We start from the raw sequence: 22866 nt of genomic DNA, 5'->3' as shown, positions 1-22866 counted from the left end.
CCCCCTTCCTGACTCTGGATTCAGGGGGTGCAGATGCTCAGCTGACCCCCGAGGTGGAAAGGGCAGTGCGGCCAGTCTGGTTCTCTCTCCAAGCCCTGGCTGCCTCTGCACCAAGGTCAGGTGTCCCGGCTTTCACCAGTAAAGTAAGGTTTGCGTGAATCCAGTGGGGGGTTGGCGGCTGCCCCTGCACAGGAGCTGCCCTCCATGCTGACCCTGCCCACCATCTAGAGAAGCTGCGCCATCTCCTGCAGCGGGCATGAGCGCCCTGCGTGTGCTGACGTCGGAGATGAGACACGTGATAAGCAGGGCACCTGGCTGGTTCCTGGTCCCCGGGGGGAAGCTCTCCCATGACCGGCTGTGAGTGTCTGCCTCACGTGGTCTGAGGCTCTGTCGTTAGGCGCACCCGTGTTAAGGATGGCTACCTCTGCTTTGAGAACTGAGCGTTAATCCTGATGTAATAACCTTTGTCTGTGATAGCTCCCTTATTGTAACGTATGCTCTGTAGGACAGTGATATCCCCTCTGCGTTCTTTTGATCAGTGGAGTCTTTTCTCCATCCCTTGCACTCCATCCATGTGTGTTTTGGGGCCAGCGTCGGGCCCAGGCCAGTCCGTCTCTTTGGCTCCAAGAAGACTGGCGATGCTTCCGTCCGTTCAGGCCTGCGCTGCTGGTCACACAGGAGTGCTCAGGCTCAGCCACTGACCCGCGGAACCAGAAACACAGTCACTTTATGAATAGAAAAAAAAATTAAACGTTGCTCCTACATAAGGGCATTATGCTGGTTTACAGTGAAATGTTTAAATAATCTTCACAGACTATCCGAAATAACGAAAGCCTATTTTAAAATGGGGGCTGAAAGATTTAATGAGGCAATGGAAATATTCACTCAGCAAAATGTTAGAGAAAAGGGCCTTAGGGGAAAGGAAAAGTTGTAAGTTGAGGAGTGGAAGCTTTGGGCTGTAAACGGAATCTTCCCATTTCCTGGCTGAGGGAACGCAGACGCCGCACCCACCCTCTGCTCAGCTGCTAGCAGAATGCGTCACAGGATCAAGCGGAACACGAAGAGGCTTCATTTATATACCTAAAATGTCTCTGAAACTCCAAAGCATTTGCATTTCACAGATGAAATTTTACACTTAGTGCTCGGCAACTTCTCACTAAAAGCAGCACACAAAGCGTGGCCAGTGAAGATTCACACGTGTATAGATTTACATGGAGAAGGAAATGGCAACCCACTCCAGTGTTCTTGCCTGGAGAATCCCAGGGACGGGGGAGCCTGGTGGCTGCTGTCTCTGGGGTTGCACAGAGTCGGACACGACTGAAGCGACTTAGCAGCAGATTTACATATTTACATGTTCTGTCTGACCTTGGGTGCTTGTATCCTGGAGCTAGAGGCAAATTGCCAGTAATGATTTCTGCTTTGCCCAAATCTAAAGCGACCGTATGTGAAGCTCTTCATGCTGTATTTATTTCTGTCCTGCGTGCTGACGTGAGGAGTGAGGTCGTGCTGGTGACGGGACTGGTGATGACTCGCAGCGTCTTACCTGCGTCCTGGCCCCACTGGTGGGCTCTGCGTCCGCGCCCAGGCTGAAGTGCAGCTTGCGCAGCACAATGCATCCGAGGTTGCAGAGCTGCTGCCTGGAGAAGGCGCCGCAGCTCAGGGCCGGGAGCCGCTTCACGCGCAGCGGAGAAGGCACCGCAGCTCAGGGCCAGGGGCTGCTTCACGAGCAGCGGGTGCTCCTCCCCTGTTTGCAAGTGATGAGCAGAGACGTGACCCCGAGTAGCTGGAAGCAGCCTGCAGCCTCTGGAGGGGCTCGGGGCCACCAGACCTCTCCGGGCTGGGATGACAGGGATAGCTCTGTTGCGGGGCGGGGTGGGGGTTGGAAGGACAGCAAATAAATTCCTCCGGGAGAGCGGAGCCCCGAAGGCACCCAGTGATGAGCTCTCGGCCCGCCATCTGATCACCCCTCTTCCCCTCTGTCCGCGGGGTGTCAGGCACTGCCAAGGACGCCCGGCCACGCGTGTGGGGCCTGCTGTCTACCATTCTGTGTCAGAATGTTGCAGTGAACTTTTAAAAGGCCCAGAGAGTCTGTGGCAAGTAATTTAGGAACAATGAAAGAGAAAGTCCTGACTTCCAGGCTGGTTTCTGAGCTCCTCCAAGACAAGAGGAGGGAGACCCTGAAGGAGTTGGGGAGAAATGGGGAGAAAGCCTCGAAGGAAGGGGCAGCCTGGGGCGGAGGCGGCCGTGGGTTCCCTGTGCCCTGGTGCCCACGAGAGGACGCAGCCAGCCGGGAGGGTAGTGAGCCCATAACCGAGGGCTAATCAACGCTGGAGAAGCTGGATTCTCCTGGCCTTCATGTGTACTTGACTGTCCTTCCTTAAAGTGGGCAGTTATTTCTGTTTGCAAACTGGAATCTGAAAAATAATGTTTCAACTGCTCATGTTTCCAAACACCATTAAAATGTGTTAAACAGCACTTACGCAACCAATTTTACAGCATATAACAGCATTAACATACACATTACATAGCAGTTCCTATGAATATGCAAGAAATATCGGAAGTAGCTTTAAGGTTGTCATTGGAAAGATATCACTTAAAAAATATTTACCTGGAAAGAAATAAATGGAGAAGGTGTGTGAGCTGAAGGCGTATCAGACAATTATGTACCTGGTATAGAATATTATTCCATGTCACTTCTGTGGGTACATAAGTGTTCCGCAGTAATACTTAAATGTTTCAGGATATTACATCTGAGCGTCTACAGTTTCGATTCTGTTTCAGGTGAGATGTGCTCAGGTAAAATAGAGCATTGTCAAGACACAGGGCAAGGAAAAAGCCCACTTTGAGAATCGACTCATAGACTTTGTGGGGTTTGCAGCGTGAGGCCCCGCCCCCTTCCCTTCATCCTGCCTCAGTGGGCACGTGTCCCAGCTGATGAGTGACCACCGCCACGGGGTCCCCACACGGCTTCCAGAGGCTCTCAGGGCGGAAGTGCTGCTCTTCAAGTCCAGGGAAGAAACGGTTCCACCCAGACGCCCGAGCCTCTTCTCAGCCTCAGGTGCCTCCCTGGTGGGGGCGTGTTCGCCTTGAAACGGTCACTGTGGCCCAGAGGGTGAGGTGCCCAGCCTGACTCACGTCCAAGGGCGCCCCCACGGGGGCTGAGCCCGCACCTGCCAGGGTCACGGGAGCCGGGCGTGGACAGGGGTCTTTCCCAGGTGCAGGGGAGAGGAGGCTGATTGTCAGCAGGAAAAATTGGACAGAAGAGACACCTCCAACCACAGGTGGCCACTGCAGACCCACAGAGAGCAGGGCCTTAGCAGACAGGGCAGGGCCGTGGCAGAGTGAGTGAGGAGGCGTGCACTTGGGAAGCCCAGTGCCGCCTGGATCCTCTAAATATAGTTCAGAGTTGGTCCTTCATGTAAGGTGAGAGCATCCAAAACGAGCTCCTGAAGTGGCGCCCAGCTGTGTGTGAAGGGGAACTCCTCCATCACCAGGCTCTTGAATCGATTATGTGTGTAAAGGAGGCTCCTCCATCACCAGGCTCTTGAATCGATTATGTACGTAAAGGAGGCTCCTCCATCACCAGGCTCTTGACTCCATAATGTGTGTGAACATGCCACCTCACGCCGAGACTCCAGGGCGGAGCACACAGCTACTCGTCGGAGTCCACCACGGCGTGTAGTCTGGTTTTCCAACTGTCCTGCTCCTAAGGTTTAATTAAGGAAAAGACATGTTGACTCACCTTATTGTTGTAAATGTTTAAATTCTCATACTGAAAACATCATGTATCTTCCCAGTTTTATGAGGTACAATTGAGAATAGTGTAACACATGCAGAGTGTGCAGCGTGACCGTCTGATGTCTGTGTACCTTGTCCAGCGAGGCCCACGGCGGGGTAATGAACAGCCCCGTCACCTCGCACAGCTCCCCTTATTCGGGTGAAAACGCCGAGGATTCACATGTCCGTCTTGCATTTCTTTCAGGTGAGCACCTTGGACTGGGTCCGAGCAGAGAAAACCTATCACCTCTGTGAGGTTCTGTTTAAAGTTCACAAGGTAAGTTTGAGCATCCTTTGCACACCACGTGTGTCCATGTTAACAGCTGGCCCTTTGTGGTTGAAAAGGGAGAGAGATCTACCGCTTCAGAACAGTCGAATGACATGCACATACAGGCTCTCCCACCACCGCCCATCAAAACTCCACACGAGGACGTCATGGAGGCGCTCGCAAGTCTGTTTTATGTCGGCTCTGCATTATTTCATTCTGGCCTTTTTATATTTACAACTTGTTTGTATGGCTTTCCATACACTTAAAAGTGGAGAAGGAAATGGCAACCCACTCCAGGAATCTTGCCTGGAGCACCCCGTGGACAGAGGAGCCTGGCGGGCTACAGCCCCTGGGGTCGCACAGAGTCAGACACGACTGAGCAACTAAACTGCCGCCACCACCATACACTTAAGAGAGTTTCCCAGGTGGCGCACGGGGCAAAGGACCCACCTGCCAGAGTGGGGGAAGCTCCCTGGGGGAGGGCATGGCAGCCCACTCCAAGATTCTTGCCTGAAACACCCTATGGACACAGGAGCCTGGCGGGCTACAGTCCATGGGATCGCAAAGACTTGGACATGACAAGCGACTTAGCACGGCGTCCATCTAAGACACGTATTTGGTAGTGGGATGCCTTCAAAAACCATCGTATTTTATATGTGAGCTTCATTAATAAGCTATAGAGCCTCTTCTATTTTATCCAGAATGTTTTTTCAGAAAGATCGAGAAAATGTTTAATCAGTAAATATGCTATGAAGTAACTGAAATGTGCAGTTAGCCAAGAGAATGATTACAGCCAGAGTGTTAAACTCAGTTCAGGGCAAATAAGAGCAACAACCACGAAAATGCACAGCATCTGACATCTTTAAAAAGCAGACAAGATTGTGGACATCTGATTAGAAGTCTTTAAACAGTGATCTTACAAAAGCTCCCCCTTTCTCACGTGACGTTAATCCTTGATGCTGAACATATGAACTTAAAATTATAATATTTAATTCATCTTTCAAAAATTGAGATAAGTGATTATTTTAAGAACTAGCACTTTAGAATTTTTTAATGACTTATTTTCATAATCATTCAAAGTATAGTCGTTCATATGTAGTCCAAAAATCACATTTTGTGGTTGTGGTGGTGTGTTTCTGCAACACTTTCTTCTCTCCATAAATTCCTTTTTCTAGTTCTTAAAGTTATGTGTCTGTGTTTCACACTCACCATGAAAGAGATGAGAAAATTGAGTCCATCAGACTTGATTGCAATTGTGACTGAAATTATAAACCGCCCCCATAGTGGATAATAAAAGCACTGCCCAGCAGTGAGGCATCCCCTGCCTGAATATCCCCTCCCCACGTAAGAACGTCCCATCTGCACTACTCAGTGGAACTAAAGTTACTCACCCGTTCGGCAGAGGCGTTTGGTAACGGTGTCTCCCCTTTGCTGAGCGCCGGGCCTGAGCTCTGCTGGGCGCTCCATCTCCCTCCTGAGTTAGTCCTGTCCCCCCACACCCCCCAGGAGGGAACCCTCATAGTGCCCGCCTTCCAGCTGAGGCTCCGAAGCACAGACTCGGGAGTAACTTCCAGAAGCCTCGCCGGAGGCGGAGGGGCCCAGGTTCCCTTGGCCCGAAGCATAGCTGCACCCTGTTTTACTTTATATACACGATTCTTTCTTCCCTCTGAAAATGGAAGCGTATGCGCTAACCCTCACATCACTTTTTGCTCTGCAGTTTAACCTGCGGATCTTCAATATACGCAAAGAGGTGACCCCTCTTTAATACCACTGACTAGTATTAAATTCCATGAATATATCATACCTTATTTCACCAAGCCCTTATCAAGGAATATTTGATTTGTTCCCTTTTTTGAAATTACAAACAATGTAATAAATCATTTTACATGTGTGCAAGTATACAACCAAGAAAAATGTATAGAGGTGGAATTTCTGGGGCAAAGAATGTGGACTGTTTGCATTCTGATAACCAAAGGACGGATTGTGTAGCACAGGGAACTCTGCTTCATCTTCTATAACAACCTAAATGGGAAAATGACCTGGAAAATAATAGATACATGTATAAATCAACCCTGAATATTCATTGGAAGGGCTGGTGCTGAAGCTGCAGCTCCAATACTTTGGCCATCTGATGCGAAGAGCTAACTCATTGAGAAAGACCCTGATGCTGGGAAAGACAAGGTAAAAGGAGAAAGGGGAGGCAAAGGATGAGATGGTTAGGGAGCATAGCCAGCTCAGTAGACGTGAATTTGAGCAAACTCCGGGAAATAATGAAGGACAGGGAAGCCTGGAGGGCTGCAGGCCTGAGGTCACCAAGAGTCGGACACGACTTTGCAACGGAGCACACACACATCTGTATAACTGTTTCACTTTGCTGCACAACTGAAACTAATACAGCATTGTGAATCAACCTGGTGCGTGTGTGTGTGTGTGTGTGTGTGTGTGTGTTTGTGAGCTCAGTGTGTCTGACTCTTTGCGACCCCGTGGACTGTAGCCCGCCAGGCTCCTCTGTCCATGGCATTTCCAGGCAAAAATACTGGAGTGGGTTGCCATTTCCTCCACCAGGGGGTCTTCCCAACCCAGGGATCGAACCAACACCTCCTGCATTAGCAGGTGAATTCTTCACCACTGAGCCTATTCGTTACCACCTTTACCACTGAAGCCCTAAATAAACCTTACTCCAAGAATAAAAATTTTTTAAACAGAAATGAAAAAAGAAATGCAGGTGAAAATCATGAAGTGATATGTTTGCGCCTAGACTGTCAAAGATGGAAAAGTTGGTACCGATGGGAGGAAGGCTCTATCGAAATGTGAGCAGCCCTTCGACTTGTCGTTTGTTGCCAGCACTGGCCTTGCAGAAAGCTCTCTAGTTTCCCTTCTGGGACTGGTTCTCCACCTGCCGCTCACTGGACCCGTGTGAATAATGGCGTATGACTCTCCTCAGGTCCCGTTGGAAGAAACCATACCCGTCCAAGTTGGACAAGGACGATGTTCAGTGCGGGCAGAGACTGACCTCAGCTCCCCTAGAACAAGGGGCAGGGGGCCCCTGAGCTGCGTGAGGAGGCGAGCGTGGGCCAGGTGGGCCCCACCTCCAGCCCTGACCCCCACCCCCCACAAAGGGAAAGGGGCTCTGGGGTGTCTCCGTGGGTGGAGATGGTTTTGCGGTTTGGTTGGACTCCTCAGAGGGAGAGTCCCACATGCAGAGCTCGGAGGAAGGGTGACTTCCTGGGCCTTCCAGGGGCGTGGAGGGCACCATCGAGCTGGCGGTGGCTTTAACGAGATCTCCATCTCCAGGGGCAGAGAGAGGACTCAGAAGGCTGCTCCGAGGGTGGCAGACCCGGGGAGGTGGCGGGCAGTGGGCACGGGGCCGGGGCAGCGGTTGAGGCTGTGGGAAAGGCATGGGGGCCTCGTTACTCAGTCTCCACAGCAGCTCAGGGACCTTAGTTTTGTAGTTGCTCCCAGTCTTTAGTCATCATGAGACATTGCTCTTCGTAAGAACTGGGCTTGTTGTCTCCAAAAGGGCCACGGGAGGCACCTGGGGCTGAGCTGTGCACGGTCAGTAACCTCTCTCATTTCTCAGCATCAGTGTCACGTCAGTTTTTGTGGGGCTCAACAGGTTTAGTTGCAGGAAGTAGTCACATCTGGAAACCCTTACGTGTCCTTCCCGGGGATTTCTTGGGTTGGGCAAAGGCTGTTTTTAGTTCTTCTCTTTGTTCTTGCGCACAGAGCTGAGGTTTGTCCATTCGCGTGAAGACTCGCCTGGACTTGACCGCTCCATCAGACGAGCTCAGTCTTAGGAACCGACTCTACTCGAGAAAGTCACAAGTCAGATAGCCGTGCACATGGAGATATTCAGTGATGTTTTAAATTAGTGAACGTTGGATGAATTGTTCAAAAACCATTGAGAAATAAAGTTTCAGTGTAACTGTGTATGTTAAGTACTCCATTAAAATCACATTGCACATTTATAGAATTATGTATACAAAGAGGTAGGGAAGAACGAAAGTGAAGTCGCTCAGTTGTATCCAACTCTTTGCGACCCCATGGACTGTATGTAGGCTACCAGGCTTCTCCGCCCATGGAATTTTTCAGGCAAGAATACTGGAGTGGGTTGCCATTTCCTTCTCCAAGGGGTCTTCCCGACCCAGGGATCGAACCCCGGTCTCCCGCGTTGCAGGCAGACACTTCACCGTCTGAGCCACCAGTGATTTGGAGTCTGGAGACATTGCCTGGAGGGACTATAAAAACAAATTAGCTGACAAAAGGCAGTCATAATGGAATTATCTTTTAAATTTCCTATATTGCTGCTATAATATTTTCAAATAAATAGAAGCAGGAAAAATCCAGGTAATTTTTTTTTAAGGCGGTCAGACATTTCACTTTACATGATGAATGTACTAATTTTCCAGATTATCTTCATCTTGGGATCGCAGATTAACTTTTCTTTCGACAGTTGTTTGGTATTTTTCACATTTACACAGTCCAAACAAGGGTTTTGGACAGATGCAACATCCAACTCAAACGATAAAATGACCGCAGCACAAACAGCAGCGCTGCAGAGACAGAAGGCAGGAGTTGAGGCGGCGTTGGTGCCACGGCCTTGCGACTCTTGTCTGTCTTCGTTGTTATTCTGTTGTTTAGCCACTAAGTCGTGTCTGACTCTGTGCGACCCCGTGGACTGCAGCCCACCAGGCTTCTCTGTCCATGGGATTTCCCAGGCAAGAATACTGGAGTGGGTCGCCATTTCCTTCTCCAGTCAGGTGATTTTTAAAATAGTCTTTGCGTTCTGTTTTCCCAAGAGTGAACGTGAGGTGGTCTCTGCCTTCACGGGGCCTGGGCAGGGGGCGCCTCGGGGCGGGCGGCTGGAAGCGTGACGCTGCTTGTGCGGTCGCTGACGCTCTCAGGAGCCTGTTCGCTGCGTGTTGGACGTGCAGCTCAGTCTATGCCCCCTCAACCCTGCCTGACGGCCGGCGCGCTCCGTGTAAACGGAACGTGAGCCGCGTGGTGAGGACGCAGGAGCCGCAGCCTCATTCCTGCCATCCCTTAAATTAGCCCAAGACTTGCACTTTGAGAGGGAGGCTCAGAGAGAAGTAAAATCTCAAGGTCAACAGCTGGCAATTGGCCAGAAAGGTCCCAAGTGTTATCTGTCTGGCCCAAAAGCCTGTTTTTATTCTACTGAAATGCACAACCCCCTAAACCACACCCAGTGTAGGAAAGAACACAGCTGCAGTTTCCCCCACATTAACACTTGCTAAGAGTCCTTCCTTCCTTCTTTGGTGGTCGGTCCCGACACTCAAGGCCGGTAGGCGTGGACAGAGTTTCTGAGAAGTAAGGTCCGTGTTGGAAGGCTTGCTCTCCTTGGCTCACGACCCGATGTCCTATTTCCTGCACGTAGCTTTCTGTGCATCCCCGGCTGAGGTCACGGCCTGGGGGCGCAGCTGGGGGGCCTCATTGAATTCAGCACAAACACTTCATGACTTTTATCTTTGTCCTGGAAGCTAGATGTGGAAACAGAAAGTGTGGTTGCTGATAATGTGGGTGAAAGGCGCTTGCAGCGTGTCGGGAGCGGGACACAGCTGACGCACAAAGTCACCTTACAGGCTTGTCTCCCCCTCAGCGGTGTCGCGGGCCTTCTGCCACGCGGGGTCCCCTGTGGAGCAGGGCCCAGGCGGGTCCCGGGGGCCATCCCCTCTAACTGGCGTCACCCCCATCCGTTTCAGCTCTGGCTCCCAGACGACTGCTGGGCACAAGCCAGCCTCTCCCTGGGCCTCCAGGATCCCGACGGCGGGGACCACGGGCCCTTCTGCTTCAGCGTCCTCGTGGGCCACAGCGGGAGCCACGTGTTCAGTGTGGAGCTGGGCAGTGAGCTGGCCGCCTGGGAGCTGTCCTTCCAGAGAGCCACCTTCCGGGCCGTGCAGAGGACGCGGGTAAGCGGCCTGCTCCTCTGAGTGACCTGAATCAGAGCCGGCATGGCGGTCGTTCTGGGAATCACACGTCTGTAGAAGCTGGGCGGACCCTGCCCAGGTCCCCGGGCCCAGCGTGTCGGGAGGCGCCGTGGGAAGTCATGGAGGGAAGCGAGGTGGGCATTTTCATCCGGTTCACCCCAGTGTTCGGCGTGAGGAAGGGGCCTGGATGCCAGCTAAGGGAAGCCCCTCACTGAGGGCACGGCTGGGTCCCTGGAGTCTGCTCATCAACCATGTTTACTGAGCAGTCACTGGACGCTTGGCATCTCTTCAAGCACTTGATGGCCCTTCCTCAAACTCAGTGACCCAACGAGCAGCATAACACAGCTCGAGTGTTTGGGTCGTTTCTCCCTCCTCGGGACAGGAGATAAATCCCACAGATGGAGGTGTGTGTGGATGGAGCAGTCCCCTCCTGAGACCTTATCATGTGAAAAATGATCACCTTGAGGTTGTCCCAGAGCTCTCTTAAACTGCCCTCATCTTAACATTCTTTTTTTCTATTCAGCGTGGATGATTCCACTACTGTCTTCCAGCATCCTGCTCTGCTCCTGTATCATCCAGTCTGCTGTTGATTCCTCCTGGTGCATTTTTAACTTCTCAGCTCTCTTTGCTCCTTCTTTATGTTTCCTGACTCTTCGTTAAACCTCTCCCTGCGTTCGTTCTCCTCCCCAAGTTCTCTCAGCATCTTTCCGGTCATTGCCTTGAACTCTGTTAGGTAGATTTCTTATCTCCACTTTGCTCAGTTCTTCTCGGGATCATCTTACTCCGTCAGCGGGGAAACATTCCTTTGTTCCCTCATTTCGCCTACTTGTCTGTGTCAGAGTCTTCGGTGGGCCGGTTACTTTTCCCAGCCTTGGAGTGTCCCGAGGCTCCAGCGGCACACAGCCCCCTGGACACCGGAGCTGTGTGCTCCCGCAGGGCCCCTGTGCGAGGATGGGTGCCTTCGTGCAGACAGGGCTGACTGTGGGGGACACACTGCCAGGGGGCTGGTCCCTGGACCTGCCGGCTGCCAGGCCCTTCCCGTGTGGAGGTCGCTAGATGCTGGTGGTGAGGCCACGTCCTGATGCAGCTAGCATGGAGTGTGGCCCAGGGCTGGCCTTCTGGTGGCTGGGCCCGAGTCCCCTCGTGATCGACTGCTCAGCCTGGGGTCCCAGGGCTGGTGGGGGAGCTGAGCCCACACAGACTCCAGGGAGGACCCCACAGTGGCCCTCGTCAGGCCCTGTGTCCCCACACCAGAAGCCGCGTCCACACGGGTGACGCACCACCCACACCCCGGGTGACCTCCAGCTGCCCCCGCCTCCCTGGAGATGCTCCAGGGTCAGCAGGTGGGTCTGACCCCGGCTTCCTCCCAGTTATCGGCCCCGCCTCAGAGGGAGCGGCGTGTCCCTAGACGGCACAGCACCCTCGCACAGGGGGTCCCACCCCGGGCCCCCCCACCACCGGATAGCATCGTCTTCCAGGAGCTGTTTTGCCGCGGGGGCAGAAGCATGCCTGGGGAAACTCACCTTATCCTTTCATAGGGAGCGTCCTCCTCAGCAAGTTGGCTCAAGTATCCCTCAGTGTTGACCCGATTCCCCAAAGGTGTTATGTAAGGACACAGGAGATGTAGCCCAGAAATGTCACGACGGGAGGAACTGTCTCCTGAAACAGAACTGGAAGGCGCTCCGTCCCCCGGGGGCTGGAGGGCTCACCCTTAGCTCCTGCCTCGTGGGTTTGGTGCGCCTGGCATCACCACCGCTGTGCCAGGATCTGTGCGCTTAGCTGAGAATTGGATAGAATAGCAGCCACCGGAGCACTGACCACTCCTCTGGTGCTCACACTCAGCTGGCACTGCTAGAAGCTGTGTGCACTGATCACCCGATCCTTGCAAACCCCAAGCCTGTCGGGATCGCCCCGCCCACCCCCACAGAAGTCTCCCTCCCGCGGCCCCAGGCGCAGAGCTCAGTGGAGTCTCTGCTGTGTCTGTCCTTTGCTCTTGTTCTGGGTCAGACCCCCTGGAACGTGTCCCAGGAGCAGCCGGGTCTCGTGTCTTGGAACGCACTTGCAGGCTGGCCTGTCCCAAGGCAGCTTGTAGGAGCAAAGCGCGCACGCTCATTCATGTTGTGGGGACAGGTGGCATCACGGGGAGTTATGGTCTGGGGTTAGGGTGTCTCCAGAGGACGCCGTCGGGCTCCGCTTTGCTAAGACCAGCACCTCTGCTGACGGTATGGCTTCTGCATCTGCCGGAGGACCAGCGCGGGAGGCGTCGCGTGGGAGCTGTGTCCCGGGGACCTCCGAGCGCTTTGGTTTTCTAAAAGCAGGTGTTGATGGGGGAGAATAGTGTGAGTAAGTGTTTGTGTCCGTCGCTCAGTCGTGCCCGACTCTTGGGACCCCACGGACTGCAGCCCACCAGGCTCCTCTTTCCCTGAGATTTTCCAGGCAAGGATACTGGAGTGGCTGCCATTTACTTCTGCAGAGGATATTGTAGCCACCCGATTAATGTTAAGCATCATTTTAAAAAGATGTTTTCTCACAATTGATCCTTTTTTCTAGTCCAAAACCTACATATGCAGTGGGCAAGGAGACACTCTGTGCTTCACCGTGGACTTTGCTCTTGGATTCACCTGTTTCGACAGCAAGACCAAGGTACGTGCCGAGCAGCCAGGGGCGGTGCCCGTGGGCGGAGCATGTGCTACATTTCAGGGCTGTGACGCCGTCCACGGCTGCGGCACCACCAGCCCTGACGGCCGCGTCCTCTGCACAGGCTCCCTCGTGGTGACCCGCTGTCTGAGAGCTCAGGGTCCCAGCACCTTACAGGTCCAGAGCCGGGCGGGGCTGACACCACTTCAGCGTACAGGAGCGAGTCAGTATGACCGTAACGTCCGTACCCAGCAGATAACAAGGACCTCTTTTTAAGGACCATTGTGGATCCTTTAAGTGATAGGCGGGGAGTTCGCACTTTCTTGACTGTACTGTTTTAGCAGTCATTTATGATTCTATGTAGATAATAATTCTGTAGGTGGTTCCTAGAAAGTTACTACCGCTGAGCTTTTCCTCTTCGTGGTCAAAGCTGACCCAACACCAAGTGATGTTCTCAGAGCAGTTTGCTCAGTGACACAGGTAACCGAGCAGGCGTGTGTGTACACAGATAACCCAGCAGGCGTGTGTGTACACAGATAACCCAGCAGGCATCTGTGTACACTGGTAACCCAGCAGGTGTGTGTGTACACAGATAACCCAGCAGGCATCTGTGTACACAGGTGACCGAGTAGGCGACCGAGTAGGCGTCTGTGCACACAGATAACTGAGCAGGCATGTGGAGCAGGCGTGTGTGACACAGGTAACCCAGCAGGCGTCTGTGTACACAGATAACCCAGCCGGTGTGTGTGACACAGGTAACCGAGCAGGCGTCTCTGCACACAGATAACCCAGCAGGCGTCTGCATTTACTTAGGTCATTTAACAGCACTGGATGATGTTAACTGAATAAACACACTCCTGTGTCTAAAGCACTAAGAACTGCCTTCCTTTACAGAGTGTGCTCTGGAGGTTTAAGTTCTCCCAGCTGAAGGGGTCTTCTGACGACGGGAAAGCTCGGGTGAAGCTGCTCTTTCAGAGTCTGGACACCAAGCAGATCGAGATGAAGGTAGGGACTCGTCCATGGCACAGCCTCGCCTGAGTGAACCGGGTGTCCGGGGCTGGGCGTGCCGTTCCCTGGCCTGTGGAATCACCAGAATGCAAGTGTGAACCCTCCTCAGAGTCAGCCAGGGTGTCCTGGGAACCCAGGGTGTGTCTCCTGTTAGAGGCCTTAATATCCTAAAACTGTAGTCATTGAAACCCATCACTTAATTCCACCAAAAAGTACAGTTTCTTAGTGAATATTAGCAGGAAATTAGTGGTTAAACATACAGGAGAAGTCGATTTTTAAGGGAAGAGTTGTACAAATTGCATTATGTGATGACTTATCTGTGACATTAAGGACACACTGCTCTGTAAATTCAAAGGATCTGGACATAACTTACCAGTTATGTGGAAAGAGGGAAGGTGCACCCACCCGCATCCAGGTCAGAGCCAGCATCACCCGGCCTGGGGACGCAGCCCCGGCCACCCAGAGGCTGCTCTGTCAGCCGCTGGGTGGAAGAGGCCCAGAGCTGACCGGGCGCTGACCGGATGCTGTCCTCTCCACTGCCTCTGGTGCTGGATGCAGGCCTTCCCCCACCGCCTCTGGTGCTGGACACTGTCCTTCCCCTACCACCTCTGGGGCTGGACGCAGGCCTTCCCCCACCGCCTCTGGGGCTGGACGCAGGCCTTCCCCCACCGCCTCTGGGGCTGGACGCTGTCCTTCCCCTACCGCTTCTGGTGCTGGATGCAGGCCGGCTGAGGGTGTGCAGGGGACCCCTGCTGCCTCCACCTAGCCGCACAGGCCTGGCCCACGTTGCCACACCTCCCCACACAGGGAGCCACTCGGGGAATTTTCTGAACTCTGCCAGCCCGTCATCAGTGCCATGGGAGTGCTTACACCACAGCCCCCAGCGACTCTGCGGCTCGGAGCACAGCACTGCCTGGGTCACGAAGCCCCCAAGTGGAAGACCCACACATGACCCCTGGTGGGCCTGTCTCCACCCCAGACGTGCGAGCCTTCATGTTATGAGAACCAGAAAGTGGCTGTGCCCTGATCCGAGTCCCCTGAGAACGAGACGTGGAACCTGCTCTGTGCGCGGTCGTTCCTGCTGAGTGTCACTTTGAGTTGTGTTTGTTTGGGACGTTTTCAGAGGAAAATTACACAGGATGTTCATGTACATTAGGTTTCATTCATTTATTTAACAGTCATCAATTTCAAGTACAGCTTTGCTCAGTCTCCACGTTGAATCCTTTGGGAAGGACAGTGGTTAAGGCTTCCTTTGAAATACAGTTTGTATTCACTGTGGACAGTCACTGTAGCCATGAAATTAAATGACGCTTGCTCCTTGGAAGAAAAGCTGTGACCAACCTAGACAGCACATTAAAAAGCAGAGACATCACTTTGTCAACAAAGATCTGTCTAGTCAAAGCTATGGTCTTTCCAGTAATCATGTACAGATATGAGATTTGAACCATAAAGAAGGTTAAGTGCTGAAGAAGTCACACTTTTGAACTGTGGTGCTGGAGGAGACTCTTGAGAGTCCCTTGGACTGCAAGGAGATCAAACCAGGTCAATCTTAAAGGAAATCAGTCCTGAATATTCATTGAAAAGCCTGATGTTGAAGCTGAAACTCCAGTACTTTGGCCACCTGATGCGAAGAACTGACTGATTAGAAAAGGTCCTGATGCTGAGAAAGATTGAAGGCAGGAGGAGACGGGGATGACAGAGGATGAGATGGTTGGATGGCATCACCAACTCAATGGACATGAGTCTGAGCAAACTCCGGGAGTTGGTGAAAGACAGAGGCCTGATGTGCTTCAGTCCACAGGGTTGCAAAGAAGTGGACACGACTGAGTGACTGAACAACAAGTGTGAATTGCCACAGCTGGGTGGAAGCTCTTCTTCTAAATTATGGTGGACTTTAGAACCCCCCTCAGGCGTCGGGCCATTAGACTGCACTCGGGGGACACTAAGAGCCCGGATGGCCGCCGCTCGTCAGAAGGCCTCCTGTTGTCTCCTGACAGTTTCTGACGAACATCTGCCGTGTGTGCCGTGAGAGGGTAACGCGGGCGGCTCCGTGAAGAAGTGTGATTTCCAGAGGAGGTTTACGGAGGCCGCGCAGGCGACGTTCACACTCAGACGTTGATTGAAAGTGTCACCCTTGTGAGAGACGCAGAGCTCCTGAGAGTGGGGCTCGTGAGAGGAGGAGCGTGTCCTCAAGTTCAGGAACCTCGTTCTTTGTAGTCTGACAGCTCAGTGCAGACCCGCCCAGCTCCCTGAGAGTTTTATCTAATTAAGGAAAAGATCAAGGTGTTAAAACATCAGAAGTTGGTAATTAGACTAAGCTGCAGATCATATTTAAACTCAGTATTTCAGCCACAATGAAATGTTAAAGCAGTTTAATAAAAATCTAGGTCCTTAGGATAAATGAATTGCAGAGGAGACTACCTGGGCGGCTGAGTTAGAGCAGGGCCTGAGCCCGACACTCGGGTGCCCGGCTGCCAGCTCCCTGCTGGAGCTGCCTGGCCGCAGAAGCCACAGACACACGCAGTCACGCGTGTGCACGCATGTGCATGGATGCCTGCAGCACAGCGTGCACTGCACACACAGGCACACGTACACGTGGAGACGCGCACACCTGTGGAGGGGCACATGTGTGCATGTATGTTCACACACGTGCAGGTGAAGCCAGACTCCATCTCCTAATTGTGACTTGGTGAGCCCGGCTGTGTGACATCCAGGCAGGGACCACCCTGAGCTCCAGGCTTTGTAGAGGCTGAGGACCCAGCACAGATGGACTCCGGGTTCCACACGGAGGACCTGAGTGCCATCCCACGTTAGTTACCAGAAATCGGGAATCGACCCATCAGTCGGGATGTCTGTGCACAAAACCCCCGAGACCCGCACGTCCATGCTGCAGCCCTTCTTGCTTTGTGAGTGTGTGTTCTCGAGTCCACGCTGGTGGTGCTGAGAATGCAGCGCCTGCGAGTGCTCTGCTGTGCCACTCCACGCTCAGTGTGTAAGCACGTTGCGCTTTTCTGGCAGGAGCTGGAGTTTCAGGATCTGACGGCGGTCCTGCACTGCATCCACTCCTTCATGGCTGCGAGGGTGGCGTCCCTGGACCCCGCGTTCATGGACACTCAGAGCATCGCCAGAAGGTACATGTACAGCAGCTGAGCGGGACTTCTGTGGAGTGCTGAAAATTAAATTATTTTCTTAAGAAATGACCATTTGCTGCACAATATTGGCACTTTGTGTGATTTTATAATGATCCTATAGCTGTGATACCAATAAAATATGTCACTAGTTTCCAGAGACGAGTCAGCCTTGTTCACTCTGACAGGGGATGCGGCCTCCCCTCAGGCAGAGCTGTGGTTGAGAAAACTCAACTCCCCGTTGAAACACTCCATCACCCACGTTTCTCAGACCGCGTGGAGGCACCAGCAGCTCACGCTGCACCCCACACGGCTGAAACCCACCATTTATTTTCAGAAAGCACACGAGAGGAAATGCCAAGAGCTCACCACATTTCCCCCGAGAATGAAAAGTTTTCCTTTGAATTTCGTTAATCTACCCCAGGACGTCGGATGCGGTCCCTGTGCTCCACATTAACTACAGGTGGTCACACGGAGCTCAGAGTCAGAGAAGACAAGCAGCAGGTGACATCCTTACGTGTGGGATCCTGAATTTAAGTCAAATGAACTCAGTCACAGGGCAGAAACCGACTCACAGACGCAGAAAACAGACTCACGGTCACCAGAGGGGAAAGGCTGCAGGGAGGGACGCGCTGGGGCTTTGGGATTCACATACGCACACTAACGTGTGTGTGTGCTCAGTCAAGTCCGACTGTTTGCAACCCCATGGGCTGCAGCCCGCCAGGCTCCTCTGTCCCTGGGACTCTCCAGGCTAGAACACTGGCGTGGGTTGTCCTTTCCTCCTCCGGGGGATCTTCCTGACCAAGGATCAAACCCAGCTTCCTGCACTGCAGGCAGACTTCTTACCACTGAGCCACCTGGGGGGCCCATATACCACGAATATTTCAAAAGGAAAACGATATGAAGATGCAGCGTTGCCGACAGCCAACTCGATTTCACTCGGAAAAGCCTTTTCTCTCTGTAACCGTGTCCCTTCTGGACACGGGGCCGTGCACACAGGGTGCCCCTCTCAGGAGGCCTTTCCGCCCCTCTGGCCGCCTTGGACAAATGGACACCGGCCCATTTGGCTGCCCTGCAGACCCGCCGTGGGGCAGAGGGGACACTGGGCACCCACTGGAAGCCCGGGGAAGTCAATCAGAAAGAGAGGATTGGTGGAAACATACAGTGGAAACTGTGAGGCTCCCAACAGGCTAAACCGGGATAAAATCAGCCCGGCATAATTTAAAGGGAAGACTTAATTTCTTGTCCGCCTGGGATGATAAAATTCACTTTTGTCATAGAAAATACATCACAAAATACATCAAAAATTGTGAGTTTATTTTATGTACAAATATTTTAGCACACAAAGTATTGGGTATTTGTCATTAAATTGAATTAAACGGAATGCACATTTTAACTCACTATCCATTATGAAATAATCCATGTGCATTATAATGGGTTAAACAGTCAGAGATAAGTAAGGACTGCATCTTACTGCACCTCTGACCTGGTGATGCGAGGAACCGTGGCCTTGTTACTCCACCATGAGACAGAAAAGAGGCCAGCGCTCACAGATGAGATGGTGATAATCACTCGGAGAATAACGTGACGTAAATATGTCTCACAGGGGTGGGAGCAGCCACGTTATGTCGCGTGGTCAAGCCAGGCCATGCGGTGAGGTGTCCCTGGGGCTGGAAGGACCACAGGGATGCACGATGAGGATGCCTGGGAAGCCGGATGGGGGGCCCAGGAGGATGAGCCTGTGAGGGGTCTGGGCCCACAGATAATGGTTTGGGGTGAGCCAGGGTGAGCAGGGGCCGACTGGACGGGGCGGGTCCGGGGAGGAGACGGCCGTCCTTGTGACAGTCTCGTTCAGATCAGCACGCGTGGGGCGTCCGGCTGTTGGCAGGAACGTCGGCATCTCTGAGCCTCGGCTTCCTCGTGTGAAAATAGCAAGGAAGCCATGGCCTTGTCAGGACGTTCCGGGAGGAGCACGCGGTCACACGTTTGCAACGTCCCATCCTTCCTCCAGGCGCTGGCCTGGGAAACACGCGTCCACGTTTGCTCAGCCCGTGGCTTCTGCAAATTCTCTCAACCAGGAGACTATTACTGCTTCCCCAGGAAGCTGCCCCGTTTTTGCCACAAGGAATCACAAGCCCGGAGCGCAGGGCTTTTCCCCACAGAGCCCTTTTAGCCTGGACTCCTGGGCTCTGATTTGTGTCCTTTCCTCAGCATTCAGCCTTCATCCTTGTTAAGCTTCTACATTCAGAAAACTCATTTTGCAAAGTTATTGCAGGTCGGTGGGTGGGGGGAGCTCCTGGCTTACAGAAAACACACGCACTTGTACATAACATCGAGAAACACTAGACTTTGCAGCGACTGAGAAGAATCGTGCAGTTACAGTGTGCGGCCTCCTCCAGCAGCCTGAGTGAGAAAGTAAACGTACTTCACGCTGCAGTGAAGCTAAGGATGCTTCATTGCAGGTTTGAGTTTAGTCAGGATTTTCATCGGCGAGAACCGAATATGCCCTCCACGTCAACTCTCTTCATGTCCCAGCAAGTCAGTCACTAACGACTAAGCCTTTTATCTTTAACAGAATTTTAAACAGAGTTGCTTTCTAATCTCATGTCCTTGTGGCAGAAATTGTGAGCGATAGAGGTGATGCAAACGCCGCCCTCGCAGAGCCTTTCTGGGCCTTTCTCCTCAGCCTGGACAGAGCATCCTCCTCCGCATCTGAAAGGTCGAGGGCACTGGTCCAGACCTGGGCCTTTCTCCTCAGCCTGGACAGAGCATCCTCTTCCGCATCTGAAAGGTCGAGGGCACTGGTCCAGGCACCCCTGTGGGCACCTGGGTCTTTCTCCTCAGCCTGGACAGAGCATCCTCCTCCGCATCTGAAAGGTCGAGGGCACTGGTCCAGGCACCCTTGTGGGCACCTGGGCGCTGAGGTCACAGAGGATGTGTGATCCCGGGAGCTGGGCCCGGGTCCGTCCAGCAACACCTCTGTGGATGATGCACTCTGCTCTCCCCAGAGAAGCCGACCTCACAGCTGACCCCCGCCCCGCTCCACCCTCCAAAGGTCCCCTCCCGCTGGCCCCCAGGAGCACCCACTCCCGCCCGGCCTCGGAGGACACGGCTGACCCCTGCCCCACCCCACCCTCCCCAGGCTCACCCCCCGCTGGCCCCCAGGAGCACCCACCCCAGCCCAGCCTTGGATCTGCAGTGGAAGGACGCAGCTGCCACACCCGCCTCTAACCCAGCCGCCAGGCTCCGCTGGGGACCCATCTCTGCAGAAACGGGGCTCTGAGTGCCCGTCAGTCAGGGTGAATTCCAGACTCCTCGGGGGCTGGAAGGCTAAACACAGCAGGAGAAAAAGAGCCCTGGAGCCCACACTGCAGAGCGGGTGTCAGGGCGAACCCTGCCAGCCCCTCAACCTCGGGCCGAGTCCACACCTGGGGTCCCACCAGCGGAGTGGGCACGAGGGCTTTCCCAGCCAGAGCCCAGGCACGGACCACCAGCCTCAGCCTAGACGAGACCACTGACGTGTCCAGGCTGGCCTTGCCCATGTGGCCTGTGGGTGGCAGCAGGGAGAGCCCCCCAGTGACCCAGGCAGGACCACGCCTGCAGGCGGCCACGTCACCGTGGACAGGAGGAGCGCATGTGTGGCAGGGGGCGGAGCAGGTCCCCGGCACAGACCACGTCCCAGCGCGCATGTGAACTGGCGGTGGAGGGCCCGGGGCCGTGGTCACGTTTCTTCACCAAGAGTCCACGTGAACCTCCCAAATGGCCCCTTTCCTAGACTGTCTGTCAGCAGTGACTGGGGCACGCCAGGAAAGCCGCATAGGTTTTTGTTTATAACTCATCAAATATCAGTGCTCTTGATGCACAATATAAAACAGGTCATCAGAGTGTTTAATAAACCAGAAAAGCCCGAGACCCTCTCGACGTCCACCGACGTCTCCAGCATCCCTTAAAGTGACTTAAATGCACAAAAGAAAGAATAAAGCTGCCCCTTCTTCCCTCTCTTTCCTGGAGAACGGTGGCCTCGGTCTGCCCCCCGACCCCTTGGGGCAGGGCTGTGGGGCTGAGCTTCTGACAGACCCTCAGAGCCCCGGGCAGGCGTGAAGGCTCAAAGCCCCGGGGCTCCGTCACTGCCTGATGCGTTTGCTCAGCCCAAGCTCTTCTGAGCTGCTGGTGAGGATGCAGAGTGGGCACCACTGAGCTGGAAACCCTTGAGGGCTCAGTGGGAGGGATGCTTCACCCGCCAGCGGGCACCGCACGGACTTCGGGCTCTGCAAGTGTCATGAGAGCTCAAGGACCCACTGCCCCCGGACACGGCTGGCCGTGGCAAGGGCACAGCCACGTCAGGGCCAGCCTCCGAGGCTGTGTCACGCTGACCCCCTCTGATCGTCCACGTGGCGTCCGCTGAGGACTCGGGGTCCCAGATCTCCTCCGGGATCGCCCTTGGGGTCCCAGATCTCCTCTGGGATCACCCTCACCCCAGGCCCTGACAGCTGTCACCAGTGGGGTCCAGGAGAGGCTCCTGGCCCGCGTCTCCCTGAGCCCTCGCGTGTCAGGCAGCGGCGCCCCCCGCACTCCTCAGGCAAACTCTCCGAAGCTCCGGCCTGCACGCAGCTCCGGTGCTCAGAGCCCGAGTCCAAGCTTGAACCGCTCCCCCTGCTCCTCGCTCCCTCCTTCGACCGTTTCCCGAGTCAGAACGGGTCCCCAAGACTTCAGGTGGCAAACTCAGCCTGCTGGGGGTCCCCGTTTTCAGGAAAGCGAGTCTCCGAGTCCCTGGCTTGCTGACAGCCGGGTCTGGCCCCTCCTCTCGCCGTCCCAGCCTGTCCCCGCTGCTTCAGGGAGAAATCACCAAAACCGCTGAGGGACGCCCACCTGCTTGTCTGACTGTGGTCCCTGCAGATGGAGCCTTCCAACACTGATGATGGCATTCGATGCTTCAGGGGCCTCCCGATGCTCAGAGGCCTTGCGCGTGTGTGGGCGTCTAACCTCAGCTGTCCTGCAGGAAGCATCCTCCAGGCTCGAATAAGTCCCAAAGGAAACAGGGCTTCCCCGATGGCTCAGCTGGTAAAGAATCCACCTGCAGTGCAGGAGACACACGAGATGCAGGGTTGATCCCAGGGTCGGGAAGGTCCCCTGGAGGAGGAGACAGACGCCCACTGCAGGATTCCTGCTGGAGAATCCCATGGACAGAGGAGCCTGGTGGGCTAGGTCCACGGCGCACCTCAGGCTTGACTAAGTCCCAGAAGGAGAGAGGGGGAAGAGGAGGAGAAAGACGATCTTCATGCATCGAAGAGAAAAACCCTGGGACTCAGATGGAGACTGCAGAGGTTCAGAAGCTGCCCCCTACAAACCGGGAGACACGCTCTGTCCCCTCCAAGAAACGGGGCTGCGGCTGGGTCATGGAGGGCCATCGGCAGGTCTTGGAGAGTCTGACGCCTCTGAAGACCACGGTGCTCTTCACACGGAATTTCATGCAGAAAAGCCAGAGGTGAGCGCCAGGGTTACCAGGGACCTTGGTTCCTTCTTTGCCAACACGTAGGCTCTCTTTCCCTTTCTTATTCCACAGCCAGAGCCTCAACATCAGTGGGCCCAGGTGAGGTCGCACCTGCTCCCTGAGCCACCAGCAGGCGGCACTCTGTGGCAACGCAGAGGCCAACGTCCAGTCGCCCGGGGTTGGGAGCCAGTCCAGCTCAGTGACGTGGGTGGGAGGCAGAACCCAGAGCCGGTTTATAGGCGGGAGGCCAAGTGTCGCCTGCCCTGCACACCTGCCTCCAGGCTGAGCAGAGGAGAAGGTCAGGCCTTGTATCTTGCTGTTTTCTGGGAGCAATCTGTCACTGAGACCTGCAGAGTGGTCCGAGGGAGGTGGTGGTTTGGGCCCGGGCTCGTCTGGAGCCAGCTGGAGGAGGGGCTCTGGGCAGACGGTGCTAGGTTTCCTGTGATCTCAGCGCAGAAGCGCTGCTGGCAGGTGTGGCCAGGGGGTCCGTGGTCAGCGTCCCCCAGCGCACTCTGGGCTCCACCTGATTTCACAAAGTCTGTGGCCCAAAAATAACAACAGAAAGCCGGAGGTTAGGAAAAGAGAGACATTTGATGACGAATCTTCTGCTTT

At 54.3% G+C, this 22866-nt stretch overlaps 2 protein-coding genes across 2 annotated transcripts in view; both read left to right on the top strand.

Moving 5' to 3' along the window:
• Positions 1-16921, top strand: part of SNTG2 (syntrophin gamma 2) — a 120155-nt gene extending 103234 nt beyond the window's left edge. Inside the window, exons 13-17 of the mRNA XM_059889545.1 lie at positions 3983-4054; positions 9766-9972; positions 12541-12633; positions 13522-13632; positions 16654-16921. Coding sequence (XP_059745528.1) covers positions 3983-4054; positions 9766-9972; positions 12541-12633; positions 13522-13632; positions 16654-16785 — 615 coding nt within the window. The 3' untranslated portion in view covers positions 16786-16921. The remainder of the gene's footprint in view (positions 1-3982; positions 4055-9765; positions 9973-12540; positions 12634-13521; positions 13633-16653) is intronic.
• Positions 16922-22274: 5353 nt separating this feature from the next.
• TPO (thyroid peroxidase) overlaps positions 22275-22866 on the top strand; it is a 35095-nt gene continuing 34503 nt past the window's right edge. Inside the window, 1 exon segment of the mRNA XM_024996376.2 lies at positions 22275-22552. The gene's annotated coding sequence lies outside the window, so the exon portion shown is untranslated.

Source organism: Bos taurus, chromosome 8 (genome assembly GCF_002263795.3).
Source record: "Bos taurus isolate L1 Dominette 01449 registration number 42190680 breed Hereford chromosome 8, ARS-UCD2.0, whole genome shotgun sequence".
In the NCBI taxonomy this organism is placed as follows: Eukaryota; Metazoa; Chordata; class Mammalia; order Artiodactyla; family Bovidae; genus Bos; species Bos taurus.
Note: the sequence above shows the minus strand (reverse complement) of the source record. Positions and strands in the feature narration are given on the sequence as shown.